Raw genomic sequence first — 14,676 nt, 5'->3', positions numbered from 1 at the left:
CTCTCCCCAGAGGAGGACGGGGGGGGGGGAGATCCCTTAGCCAATCGAGGGAAGGCTTTCTTTCTCTCCTCTGAAGCAGGAAAGGCTTTCTTTCTCTCCTCTGAAGCAGGAAAGGCTTTCTTTCTCTCTTCTGAATCAGTGACTGGCCAAAAGGAGCTGCAATGTTAGAAACAGGAAGCAGGAAGCAACACAGAGTCAGTTGTTCTCGGGCTGGATGGGTGGCTTTCAGGGGCCAGATCTGGCCTGTGGGTAGCATGTTTGACACCCCTGTTCTTGGAGGTGATCCTAAAAGCCTAGCCTGTAGCAGAAGCTACGGACACCTTCTGCCAAATTCACCTAATCTTTTTTCTTTTTAACCTGGCAGCTCTCACTGGAGCTTTTGTCGCCTCTAGATTAGTGCAGTACATTCTGTATGAACATGCTCTTAAAAATTATTTGGAAACTTCTGTTTGTACAGAATTCAGTGGCCCACGCATAAACAGGAGGGAGCCACCACGGGCATCGGTAGTGGCCTTGCTTGCTTAAGGAAGCAAGTTCTGCAAACTCCCCTTACACCTATTCATCAGAATGAAATATTGTTACTGTTTTGGATTGTCGTCATTTATTTATTTACCTATTGTTAATTGTCAAAGACTTGTTTTTTAAATAGCTTTCCAGGAAGGATCACAGCTTTTCTGCATATGGAGTAGTTATAAATATAATCAGGAAGCCAAAATGTTTTAGGTACAATGGGAACCGATAACTTTGCCATGTAATATGTGTTGCCATGAATGTGAGACAGCTTTGCTGTTGAGACACAGACATTTGTTAATATGATGTTTTGGAATGTGACCAAAGTTCTCCCCATTTAGAGAATGTGCTTTATGAGCTGCCCCCAAACCCTGATTTCTGAGACTTTGATGGAAGTAAAGCTTTCATTACTATATATGCTCTAGTTATCAGTCTACTCTCCAGTTGCATAACTGATAGACAAGATAAGTGAATTTAATTGCTGACAACTCTGTTGTTAATGATTTGTACTATTCTCCTTATTAAATACATTCTGTAGTGCTGGACAGGTTTGCAGCTGTTTTTGCTGCACAGACTAGTACTGACAATGGCAGAAGATTTAGTTGAACTGTACAGGACACCTATGAACATGGAGGGTTTATATAATGCCCAAGAGAAGCTGCATGAGTACTTAATTTTTTTCAGAACTTCTATAGCTTCCATCTAGAAATTTGAAAAAGAAAGATCTGTTCCCAGCAATTTGTGGTGTGGAAAGGACAGTTTTATAGTACTCTTGATATTTTTTGAAGTACAATTTCCACCATTTCATCTGTTAAAGGTAAAGGTTCCTTTGCTCGAAAGCCAGTCGAATCCGACTCTAGGGTTGCAGTGCTCATCTCCGTTTCAAAGCCGAAGAGCCAGCGCTGTCCAAAGACATTTCCATGGTCATGTGGCCAGCATGACTAAATGCCAAGATGCACGGAACGCTGTTACCTTCCCACTGAAGCGTTACCTATTTATCTACTTGCAATTTCTTGCTTTGGAACTGCTAGGTTGACAGGAGCTGGGGCCAGAGACAGGAGCTCACTCCGTCATGCAGCACTCTCGGGTCTCAAACTACTGAACTACTGACCTTCCACAGCCTGCAGTTCAGCATCTTAACCACTTGAGCTACCGCAGCTCCTTTCATCTGTTAGAGCTCTATAAATTAAATGTGCATCGCAGTCAGGCTGTTTGGTAAGGTAGCTGTCAGAACTAGAAGTATAACATACTTATTAAACATAAATAAAATGTCTTGTAGGGATTACGCCAGAAATATTTAGGATGCATAAAGATGCATTTACATTACGGAAGTTTAGTAGTTACCTTAAGTAATGTATTCACATAGCTGAGTCTTCAAACAGAGTTGGTGTGTGGAATCTATAGTAATAAAAATGTCATGAGTGAAATTTTTATACATATAGGGGCGGATCTTGGAAGTACAGCATTTACTCCCCTCAAGCTGCACAGCTGATACTGTGTACACATGCAGACGTAAAAATACAGTCCTTGGGTGTTATCTGTATAATTTTACTTGCCCTTTTTTGGATTGTCTCAGAATTTGAGGCTTGTGGATTGATGCTTGACACTGTCCATTGTGTATTTGTGATTTGCGTTTTGTAATTAAGGGCAACAATGGGTGTCCATTGGGTCTCGTTATATAGAATGGTTGGTTTAATTTGTTTCACTTCTATCTTGTTAATTGTAAATTGATCATTAAGATTTGAATTCTAATCTGTCACCAGGGTTGAGTGTATTGAAGCTAGAGAAATGATCCTGTTTTTAATCACTGATGATGAGAAACAAATTTTATAATTTTGGTGCATATTGCAGTCCATATATTTTAACACTATATTTTATGGTGTTATAAATATTGTTAAATGACTTTTAGTGTAGTTTTACTGTTTGACTATAATGGATGAATTATATTACCGTTTTGGCAACAGGAGGCATCCAACTGTGTGAGTTTAATTGAAGTAAAGAACACACACCCGGTTGAACTGTTTTTCTGCATGTTCATGCTGTATTGGAAGACTGCAGTCATTACATTCGAACACCAGGAGTAAAATATTTGCTCAAGCTAAAGGATCAGAATACAAAACAGAAATTATATGAAAAATAAGCCGGTACTATAATATTCAACCTCTTTAATGGACTTCCTGATCTCAATTAAATTAAATTAATAGAACATACTTCACATTTAGGTATAATAAACTAAAGTGGTTGAATCTCTAAAAAGTAGAAAACAGTGTAAGAATAGAACATCTAGGTTGCATTTGTGCTCTGCCTACCAGAATTTGAAGTGACAAAGCTGGCTATAAGCCACTTTTGTATGTATACTAAATGTTGAATCAATTTACAGGACATAGCAACTCTTTTGTGGCTCTGGTTTGTGGCTCTGTTTGGTCAGCCAAACTGCTCCAAGAATACTGCTTTTATTGCTGTACCTAGAATACAAAAGTGTAGGGTAAATCCATGGCCCTAAACTGCTGCTGAACCAACAGAGCTCTTTTGCATTTTGCCAGTTTTTTTCTCAGTATTAGAACAAATCTGTACTAATCATTGGCTGTCTCAGGTGGTTCTGTTAACAGCAGTGTAAATCCATTATTGTAGCATGGAGTTTCCAGTAGCATGCATCCAATCTTGTATCCAGTCTTGTCCAATTAAGTTTGCTTAACTATGCTTTGGAGTACAGGATTGCAGCATAAAATGGATCATTTCGGGTATCAGCTTCTAATATGGTGGTCCAAACCGAAAGGATATATTGGATTAAAAGATGAAATAGTAGTGGCCCCTATTATTGTAACCCATTTGCCAAAAAAATCATTCTGTAGATTCATATTCCCAGTGCCTATAGTATTTTCCAATTTAATAAAAACAGCCCTTTGCTCTCATTGCTTCTAAGATGCAGATGCGCACTGGAGTTTTGTTAACGTGGTGGTACACTGCAAGTAAAATCTGGCAACATCCATCATCAGTGTTTTTAATTCTCTAGGTCTGAAATCAGCAAGCTTAGTCAGGAAAATGAATATGTCCATGACAGAATTGAGAAGATGCAAAGAAGGAATGATGAATTGGAGGAGCAGTGTATCCAACATGGAAGGGTGCATGATAAAATGAAGCTAAGGTAGGAGGATCTACTAATTTATCCCTGTGTGGCCTGCTGCAAAGTACTTGTGCATCCTTTGACAGGCCTGTTCTTGAATTTCAGGAACATGACTAAAATCTTCCAGACACATTTCTTTCATTAAATATTCTTTTCATAGCCTTTAATGAATAAATAGGTATTAAACTTTCTTAATTCCTTAGAAGAATTCACACTCAGTCTGTTTAGCACTTACTTTGTGGATGTTTATGTTGTTTGGGCTATTTAGATTATTCTACACATGAATTGTCTGAATATATTATATTCAAACCTGCTTCCATCCTTATTGAAGAAGTGATTTTTGTGTTTTGTCAATGGCTGTATTTTAAGCAGCATTTATTTGAACATTATTTATTAATAGTATTGTTATTGTAAGATACAGCTCTGTAAATTTTAAAGTCACTTTTAAATAACACTTCTAGCTATCTTTTACATTTTAATAAAAATCTTGAAAGTGCAAAAATTTAACCTCTTTATCCAGATGAAACTAGCATCATCTTTGAGGGGCATTTGTTTTTAACCCAATATCTGAGTTAAGGTGGAAAATGTCTTATAGTGTATATTTGCTGAATACCATAGTAATCAGCAGTTCACACTCTGTAGTCTGAGCACATTTGGTCCACATTATTGGTCTCAACAGTCTAGTCAGTGTAGAGTTATTCCTCATTAGGAAAACTCTGGCAGAAAGGTAGTTGGATCCCAATTAACATGTATGTTTCTAAAGTAGTAGAATCCATTTAGCTTTAACATCTCACTATTGCATGTAGATCCAGCTGTGCCATCTGGGGGAGGATAAGGACTGTTTGTATTGTTTTGGAGATGAATTGTCTGAATGTCCACATCACTGGGCTGAAAGTATAGGCTACAACTTTATATTAATGATCTTTACCAACATCACCAATTTTGGTGCACTCCTAAAGAAGGGATGAGGGCATAATTGGCAGGTTAGCTCTAATTTTGCCACATATTATTACTTTGCTTACCCTGCGAGTGAGTCAATGTTAGCAAGAAGCTACTTTGCTTTGACACCTTCCTGGGGGTATGTTTTTTATTTCTTTCAGTGACATGACTGGCTTGGGAGTTTGTTCCCCAAAGCTTCTTAAGGAGGATCACGTGTACCCCTTCCTAGACAGGTTTTGAAAGCCTGTGCCCCTGTTTGTTGCTGAAGTACCATCACCAAATTTGTGACAAAGCAAGCTGCACAATCCCTTTATAAGCCTTGTTCCCCTGTGCACACTATAATAAATATGGTGGCAAAAAAACTGCTTTTGCCATTCTGCAGCCTTGGTAAAATTTCCTTCCCAACCCCATCAAGCATCTAACAGTCAGAATTTATTTATTTGTTTAAAACATTTATGAGCCACCTTTCCACCTTGTGGAACTCAAGGCATTTTACAGTGAATTAACAAAAATTAAAACAAAAATTTAAACCACAGTTTAAGACTGCCACCTTGTGTGACACTTCTGGGAGCCCATTATAAAAAATTGTTTGTATGATGGGAAAATAGTGAGACAGCCACAGATAAATGGGTGACAGCCACAGATAAATGTGCTATCTTGAGCTACAGGGGCTACTGTAAGGGGTGCAGCTGTTATGGGTATTCATATAAGAAGATTCATATAAGAAGATTCGTTCAGATGTGTGAGCCCCAGACTGTGAATGGCCTTTAAAGAAAGAACAGTACCTTGAATTGAATCCAAAAGGATATAGACAGCCAGTGTAACTGTATCAAGACTAATACATGTTCAATGCTGCTTGCAGCTAAGGTAAAAAGTTGGCATGTTAGCAGTGGATAGTTTCAAAGGGTAGCCATGTTGGTCTGCAGTAGAACAGCTAGATTTGAGTCCAGTAGCATTTTAGAGACCAACAAGAATTTTTTTGGGGGGGTATAAGCTTTCAAGAGTCAAAGCAACCTTTGTGAGACTGGCAGTGGATGTAGCCTCCAACTTGACTTCATGTGCAGCCCCCACCTGTGGTGTGTTACACTAATCTAGTCTAGTGCATGGATCAGCAGATTAAAATAAAAGGTGGCATTCCTAGCAATTACATTAACCTTCTTCTCTATTACCAAGGGTGGATCCAAGAATATCCTAAACTCTTAACTTGATTGGCTAATGACAACCTTACCCCATCTAGAGTTGACAGTACAGTCCCTTTCAGAACATTAGCTTTCCACAGAACGAAGAGGTCCAGATACATTATTGATGAATAAGGGCCACACAACTTTATTAAGTTTGTAGCAAAGGGGAGTAATTTTAAGTTTACTGCATCAGGCAGCATCAGCTATTGAACTTCCTGTTCCTTTGAGTTATAGGCAGCTAACCTTCAGAAGTGAGTGGAATCAGGACACCATCTTCGGCACCGCTACCCTAGCTTAGAGTCCTTGAGCCCTCATAATTCCTGGTCCAATTCTTTCCGGTCAACCATTGCTGATGTTTGAGGGAGGCCTGCCAAAATGCCTTCTCCTAGCTGCTAAGCATTAGATTGCCTTCCCCGAGCTGCTAAGTCATGTTCATCTTATCCAAGTTAGATGTGAGTTTCCAGTCTAAGGAAAGTTCTCTTCATAGTCCAGTTGATGTCTCAGTGTATTCAGCAGACTTCCCTGTTTCTTCTTTAGTGCATGCTTACGTGCATCGTGTCATCAATCATTACAGAAGAGCTTTTGTTTACCCTCACCCCCTCACCTGCTTGATTGTCTTCTAGCAAGTCCTGTCTCAGATTCAGATTCTTGAGGAACATTTCATATTCTTCATCTGAGCAGTACCTGCCATCCTTCCTATACAGCTGCAGCAGTGAGTGCTTGATGCCAAAATGAGGAGTCGTATGCCTCCTGCAAGTAACATGGCTCACTTTTCTTCTGACTCTGCCAATACCCTTGGAGATGCTGCTGGCCTTCCGCACCCTTCTTTGGAGCATTCCAGACCTGGTTAAAAATACACCTGGGAACCAAGCAATATGCAAGGTCAGGTCGCTTATGTCTGGATATTAATTGACTTATCTTTTGTTTTACCAAAATCATTCTCACCTAGGTGGATCAGAATAATTTGAGTCAGATGGCAGGCCTTCATGTGATGGAAAGGGCTGAAAGCAGCTGGTACAACACCATGCCATGCCCTCTTTCTCAACCAGTTGATCCTGGAGGAAGGACTGATGCCATGCTGCCAGCTGATGCTGGAGCAGCCCACCCTTTTCTTGCCAAGAACACAGTGCTGTGGTTATAGATGATTACCTGCTTAGGCAGACCATGGCTCCCCACACCTGCAAAGATGTGTTGGTTAGAATTTTAGTCTGCATAGATACTGTCAGTTCCCTAATACACTTCCAGCCATAATACAAGCTGCCGTGTATCACTCCAATTGGCCTGCAGTCGAATTAGCTGAGAATGCTAGTGAGGCTGAATACTTCTTTCTGGACCAGCATTTCTTACCTGTCCTAATGAGCTTACCAGTCTAACATAATTTCAGAGAGCTACGGTTATCATCTTCTCATGCTTTCGGCCATTGCTGCCCAAACAGGCTACTGTGGATGTTGCTCCTATGTGAAATGTGCTCAAGATAAATAACCCAGCAGTTGTCTGGTGTCACTGTGCCTGATAAAGTGCCAGTGTTGTGCCTCCACATCTCAAAGTAACTGTGCCTCAGCTGGATAAATGACCTACATTTGGGTACTAATTCCTTTCTTATCCATTTTAGTTACCCTTAGCCTTATTAGCTAAGGGAGCTGGTCCATGGGGTCGCGAAGAGTCGGACTCGACTGTGCGACTGAACAACAAAAGCCTTATTAGCATTCCTTGCTCAACACAGAGTATGCCCTTATATTGGAATGCTTAATCAGAGTGATCTGCCAACAAACTTACAACCAACTTCACAAGACAGAGAGCACCAGAAATATTGTGAATGATGCAATCCTAAACAGTGTTTTTCATAAAGTGAGGAAAATGTGACCTGAATCTCATAGGCAGTAGCTACCGAGGCAATATTTTCTGCCATATTATATCAGCTTTTTATGTTCCCTTTATCTTTCACACTCTTCCCAGTGTCATCAGCCAACCTCCCCCCCCCCAACCATTCTTACTGTAGCCAGGATTTGAATCTGAAATCCTGAAAGCGTGGATCTGAAATCCTGAAAGCCTTGGCGCTATTGCCTGACAGTCTTACTCCTCCCAAATTCCATAATGCCACTGCAATCTTCTCTGGTGCCTCCTCTGTCACATCTGCTGCTAGGGAGACTGGAGTTAAAAGTGCTCCATCTGGAAATGAAATAATGCATAAGCTGTGCAATTATCCAGACCCAGAGTATGATGAGTCACAAACAGAATGTTGAATCTCAGGCAGTGATGTACAAATTCCCTAGCTAACCTCCTGACCCTTGGTGATCTGGATAACTCTGACTTCATTATGTGCACTGTGGTGTGATTGTCACACCAGATGTACACCGAGACATTTGCCAAAGCCTCTGGCCACAGGTAGATAACAACTACAGTGGGGGAAAATTCCAGAAATATAAAACGTTTAAAGTGATGCCTGCATCCAGCCATTCTATGATCCATGGCAATGTGTACTACCTACCTCTAAAATAGGCTCAAAACCACGACAGTCTGCTCCATATGAAGCTATGCCTTGAGCAGCAATTAATCCCTGCGGAATAACACCTTGATACAATTGGCAAGCCAAATGCTGCAAGCATACATATCAGCTCCCATGCAACTCATCTTCTCTTTTAGTGGCGACCACTAGTGGGGCTTGGAGGCAACAGAACATTCAGAGGTGGCTTGCCATCGCCTGCCTCGGTGTCACGACCCTGGTATTCCTTGGAGGTCTCCCATCCAAGTACTAGCCAGGGCCAGCCCTGCTTAGCTTCCGAGATCTGACAAGATGGGGCTTGCCTGGGCCATCCAGGTCAGGGCTAGCTCTCATGCAAATCATAAATAATCCTGTGATGCTGCTGTTTATGACCCACAATGCCCTGCAGAGACCATAGCTTTACAGGAAAAATTCAAATGACCCACAAAATGACTAGCTTATCTAGTGTATCTAGCTAAGAAAACAATAGGCAAAATTGGATAACAGTATGTAGAGGAGCTCCGAAGAATACCAGCTTTCTTCAGTTTTATCTGGCTAGTAGGTCATCCAGCTCATGGGCTAATGGCCCGCTGACTTGCATGAGTCAAGCATATTGTCCCTACTGTGCTGATCCTGCAAATGGGTAAGCATCCAGGTAATGAGCCATGGCATCCAGCAGCAACAGCCTGGACAGCCCACACCAGCATGGTACTGAATTGCTAAAGATATTGCACAGCCCTAGGGAAGGGCCCTGTCATTCAAAATCTTTCCCTTGAAAGCAAAACCTTGCAGATGAAAGGCTGCCAGATGAACTGGCAGGAGTCTAAATATTGGTCTGATATTGCATTTGTCCAACAGGTCTTTCTTACTCTCTGAACTGCATGACAGTCTGGTCAGAACTGAAAGGGCTTGGTTCTTCATCATCTCCTTGTACTTCCAATGCCTTGAGCTACTCTGAAATTTCAGTTAGATTGTATCCTTTCTTCTTGGTGGAAACATAGATTATCCAACACTGACTGACACCTTCTTCTCTTTCTGCCATTTGTAAACACCTTTGCTTTATTTACTTACTAGGTGCAAGGCCTGTTGCGGGAAGAGAGACAGCGGCCCCTAGAGAGAGGCCGCCGGAGGGCCCCCCCCCCACGCACTGGCAAAGGAGAGTGCAGTGGCTCCCCAGCGGCCAGGCTTGCAGCTTCCCCCGCTGCACGCTGGAGGCGGCGGGGCAAGCCAGCCAGCCTCGTCCCTCCACTGTCGGCGCGCTGGAGGTGGCGGATGGCAAAGGCGGCAGGCCTCACCCATCTACAGTGCTGCGTGCCACTGGTGGTGGGCCAAGCCAGGCGGGCTGGCTCCTTCCCTGCCCTCCCGCCCACTCAAGGGCCCAGCATGCCAAGGTGGCTGGCCTCTCCCCTCTCCCCACCGGCCACCTGAGTGAGCAGCGCACATAGCGGCTAGCCTCGTCCCTCCCCCCCTCACCCAGTCAGTGACACACCAGTTGCCCCAAGTGGCAGCCGACGGGCCAATGGCTGAGGGAGCGCATTTCCTCTCGCCACCCCATAGGCCGGTGGCCACCCCAAATCCCTTTTATAATAAGGAGAGATTTGTTTGTTTATTTATTACTTCAATTTATACCCTGCCCTCCCTGTGAGCAGGCTCAGGGTGGCTTACATAAGTTGGTAATGCTTTGTCGTTTTGTCCTTTCAAACACTCCATTCTGCAACAAGATGAGGGCAAATTCCATTTGCTGTTCCTCATCTGATGCAGGCATTGGCGTTGCTGTTGATGCTTTGGTTGTGAGAGCTTTGCCTTGCTTTCATTTTTGCACTGCCCTTTTTAAGACCTGTAGTTAAAGTCAGCTTTTAGATAACGGTGTGAATATTCTCAGTAGGCACTACCTACAATTTAGATTTCTCCTCTTAATTATTGTTGTTGTTGTCATTCTACCTCTTCCTGCTTGTGACTACCTGGGTGGGGCTCACTGGCAGCTGACCTCCAGGAGTCACCCTGGGGCTCAGCCGTGCCAGGTACCCCAGGCTGGGGAGAGGGTGTCATTCTGCTCTGATCCAGAGAACTGACAAAAGAGGCAAAGCAGAAAATGAGTATAACAACTTTCATGTATGGGGAGTCTTCATTAGTTCTCTCTCTATTGTTACACTGTAGCTGGTTATTGTCTCAGGGAGTCAGAAGGGGAGTCGCTTCATTCCTCCTCACCTGGCAGCAAACAGTCTTTTTAAGTCCATCCCTGGTATGCATTGCCTGCCTCTCTGTAGCAGCCATGTCCCCCTTATTTCTTGCCCTGTCTGTCTGCAGGCCCTGGCCCCTTAAAGTATTACTCACTTTTTATTTATTTTAAAAATATTCTATGTAACCTCTCCTGCTCAAGGCAAATCAGTTGACCTGGTGGGACTTCCCATACTAACCAGCTCCATCCCTGCCCACTTGTACAGGGCACTATCATGTGCCTGGCTTCCTGGTTGTCAGAATCTGCCCTCTTCCCATTTCTGCTGCTTCCCCTCACCACACACCCTTGCCCAGGCATGAGCTAGCTGTTGCCAACCCAGGGGTTGGCCCTGGAATCCCCCAGCTGGGTGGGTTGAAATCCATCACACCAATCCCATGTTCTGTATTCTCTCTCAGGAGTATGCCAAGTTAGTTGTGTGGTTATAGGTCTGTCCATCCACCATTCTCCTCTACGTTGAGAGACAGATGTTGCTGGGCTGTTGGCTGAATTATTATGGACATGATTACATTGGATACCGAGTGATAGTTGCTGAAAGTTTGTGGTACACTAGAAGTGTTTATCACAGAGGCTATCCTCTCTGTTTCCAAGTGTTTCCTTTTTGTATTCAGTCACAAATCAAACTTCTTGCTCATTGCCTCAGAGGCAGCTGACCTTCTCTAACATGCCATCTGCAATCACCTCTACATCTGCATAAGAAATGCTGCTTCTCCCTTTTTTCCTCTCACTGAATTTCTAAATGTCTTACTTGCTGTTTATGAATCTTGTCATTTATAATCCTTTGGCCCAGTTTCCAGTCCCTTTGGAATAATTCATATCAGAATCTATTAACTTGCATATTAAGAGTCAAATGCTTTATAAAAGGCAACATGTTTGTGTTCACTAATTTGTTGCTTTATCGTGAGTAAAGGACCATTTTCTTACAAATTCATTCTCTGCTGGTCTCCCAGATGCTAGTCCTCATGGTTCAGCATCACTGCTATTCACTGGAGGCTTGGATTCAGACTAAATTTTCTGCTCGTGCAAGACTCTTCTGTCAGTGGAACAGAACATTCTTGCCTTTCTCCCTGCCCACTGCAGCTCACTGATCTCCTTGAAATGCTCCTGGGAGACAGGGGACCTTCAGGAATAGCATGAGAGGCAAATCAAGGTCTGGGTCCAACCCAGGACTTAGGGTGATACCAGTTAGTCATAGGGCTGTTCCTGCTTTACCCGGTTGACATTTGATTCTGGGGCTGCCAGATCTCCCGGTCTGTTGGGGTTTACCTGCCTTTTCGTGGGTTCAGCCCGCTGCCAGCCAGCTGGCTGGTGGGGGAAGCCCCGCCCCCAAGACCCCCCTCTTGAGGGAGGGGGGTGGCTGCCAGCAGTGCCTGAATTCCAAGCAGCCCCTTGGGTCCAAATCTCCAAGTCAGGCAAGGTAGAGTCAGTGGCTTAGTGTCTATCATACACATTGCATCCACGCCTAACAACCTCTCTTGGCTGGTTTTATAGCCCCATGCCTAAGGGTCATGTTTGCAACTAGTTACTCAGAAGCAATCCTGCAACTACGCATCTTTGTTATCAGCAAGCAGCTGGCATCAGGCCAGGAGAACTGGTGGGCTGGGAATGGCCAACTGAGTTTTACCCGCTATTGGCTGTGAATCTTGATAAGCCTGCAGCTCAATTTCATGCTGGTCAGCTTCTGTTGACTCAGGGCTGGCTATACAGGGCTTCTCTTCTCCTGAGAAGTCCCTGCTATCACTGAGCCCTGGCTGACCAATGACACAAGGAAATACTCTGTTTACTGAGTGAATGAGCTCACAGAGGGGGTGGCAAGCAGGGTTGCTTCTACAACAAGCCCTGCTCAGTGTGTTTCTTAATTACCTGACTCATCCCTAAAGCACAGGTATTACTTCTTACCAGCTTGTCATTCCTACACTTAGCTGGTTCAGGAGATGCTGGTGTTAACTGACACTCTGATCTCTGTTCCATTTCTCTGCTCCATTTCTTTTGTGTCCCATCAGAATGATCTACCCTGTTTCCTGATGTTTCTTTTGCTGGCTCTGCCTCCAAATCCAGCTGCTCAGGTGGGTATTTCACCAGTGCAATACCTGGTTCTTCCATTCCTCGGAGGAGGAGGCAGCTGGCTGGCTCACAGCACCTCTGAAGGTGGGGGAACAGAGAGCAGGGCTTTGGAGTCAGATCTTAATTAGTTGCCTGTACAGTACAGGAGGAGTAGTCCCTCAGGTACATTAACCTCCAAACCATTTAGGACCATAAGTCAAGAATCAGTGCTTTGAATTGTATCTGGAAACAAATGGGTAGAAAGTGCAGATTTTTCAGCACAGGGGTGATATGATCCCTGTATCCTGCCCCTCATAGTAGCCTGGCTACCGCATTTTGGATTAGTTGTAGTTTTCAGAGTTTTCAAAGGCACCCCCACATAGAGTGCAATACAATAATCTAACCTAGCAGCCCCACAAAGAGTAGTAATTGAAGCATATGGATCACTGTGGCCAGATCACACTTTTTAAGGAAGGGCTGAAGCTGGCATATCAGCGAAATCTGATAATAAATGTTATGTGCCATGAAAGACACCGTTCCAGCCACAGGCCAAGATCCAGCAGCACCCTCAAGCTAGGAACCTGCTCCTTCAGGGGAAATGCAACCCTCTCCAGGACAGGCTGACTCCATAATCCTTGAGCAGCTTCTCAGTTGACCAACATTACCTCAGTCTTGTTTGGACTGAGCATCAATTTATTGGGCCTCAACCATCCCATTACCTTCTCCAGGATCCTATTCAGGACTTCCACCAACCCACCCAACTCAGCAGTTAAAGAGAAATAGATCTGAGTGATATCCAAATAGTGGTCCAAATCCCCCAACGGTGTCTCCTGGTAGTTACATGTAGATATTAAACAGCACAAGGGACAAGATGAGTCCCTATGGGACCTTTGCAGCATAAATGCTATGGGGCCAACCAGCAATCCCCCAGTCCCGCGTTCTAGAATCAGCCAGTCAAATAAGAGCAGAACCACTGAAGCATAGTGACTCCCCCCCCCATCAACGCTCAACCATCCAGCCTCTCCCAGGGGGTACTATGACTGATGGTGCTGAAAGCTGCTAAGAGGTCCAGGAGAATCAAGAGGGACACACTCCATCTGTGACTCTCCTGGCAAAGAACATCTGTCAGGGTAACCAAGGACATTTCTGTCCCAAACCCAGGCCTGAATCCAGATTGGAGTGGGTCTAGATAATACACATATTTAAAATCCTTGCAATAGGGGATCAAGCTGTATTCAAAATTTATAGCACACAAGTCATAAAATAAGCCAACATCATTAAATAGCAGAATTGAGGAGGCTTTAAGAGCCAAGCCTTCTTTTCAAAGACTTGCACAAGTGAAGAAATTAGTCATAATACAAATCCTGGCAAACCGAGTGTACAATTACAGTAAGACAAATTCAGAAGAATTTGAGGACAAATAAGAAGTATGAGAATACAAATTCTGCCTGCATTAGAAGTGAGAAACTAGCCAGCCAGGCTGTAGGATTGTTAGATGTCAGGGCTGCAAAAGAAGTACTGAAGGAATCTGCAGAGAAGCTAAATTAATTCTTTTAGTCAGTCTTTACTGCAGAAGGCAGAAAGAGACAACTGAACTACTAACTTCAAAGCATGCAGCTGAAGAACTATGCCAATAAGGGAACATAGGATGACATTTTAGAGGTAATTGACAACATTTAAGTGGAATCAGTAACAGTTGATGTTCAAATGAGGGTGCTTAAACAATTCATATGTAAAACTGTTGGTCTTTAAATTAAAGCATGTAATGTGTTCTTATGTTACCAGATTGGTTAATCTCCAATGCAGTATGGGGTGGAAGTAGATTCATGTCACTGCATACCTTTCAGCCTAATACTATCCCAATTACCAGGCAGGAAAACATTATAAATACAAGAATAAATTTGAATCCAGTAGTACCTTAAAGACCACAAAATATTCCAGGATAGAAGCTTTCATGAGTCAAAGCTCACTTTGTCAGATACAAATAAGGAATTAATACAAGAATAAAAATAATTTAAAATTATATAAAAATAAATAAAAAAAATTAAATAAAAATTATATAAAATATAAATAATATAAAATATATTATAAGGGGGAGGAATTTGTGGCTTTTTTATCTTTGGTTTTTACTGGGGGTTTTTTAAATATTTTTCTAAGATGC

At 43.0% G+C, this 14,676-nt stretch overlaps 1 protein-coding gene across 1 annotated transcript in view; it reads left to right on the top strand.

Annotated features, from left to right (window-relative positions):
- Positions 1-14,676, top strand: part of SDCCAG8 (serologically defined colon cancer antigen 8) — a 174,917-nt gene that overhangs the window by 93,373 nt on the left and 66,868 nt on the right. The window contains exon 15 of the mRNA XM_015424563.1: positions 3,524-3,655. Coding sequence (XP_015280049.1) covers positions 3,524-3,655 — 132 coding nt within the window. The remainder of the gene's footprint in view (positions 1-3,523; positions 3,656-14,676) is intronic.

This window comes from Gekko japonicus, unplaced genomic scaffold (assembly GCF_001447785.1).
Source record: "Gekko japonicus isolate JY-2015 unplaced genomic scaffold, Gekko_japonicus_V1.1 scaffold392, whole genome shotgun sequence".
NCBI classification, from domain to species: Eukaryota; Metazoa; Chordata; class Lepidosauria; order Squamata; family Gekkonidae; genus Gekko; species Gekko japonicus.
Note: the sequence above shows the minus strand (reverse complement) of the source record. Positions and strands in the feature narration are given on the sequence as shown.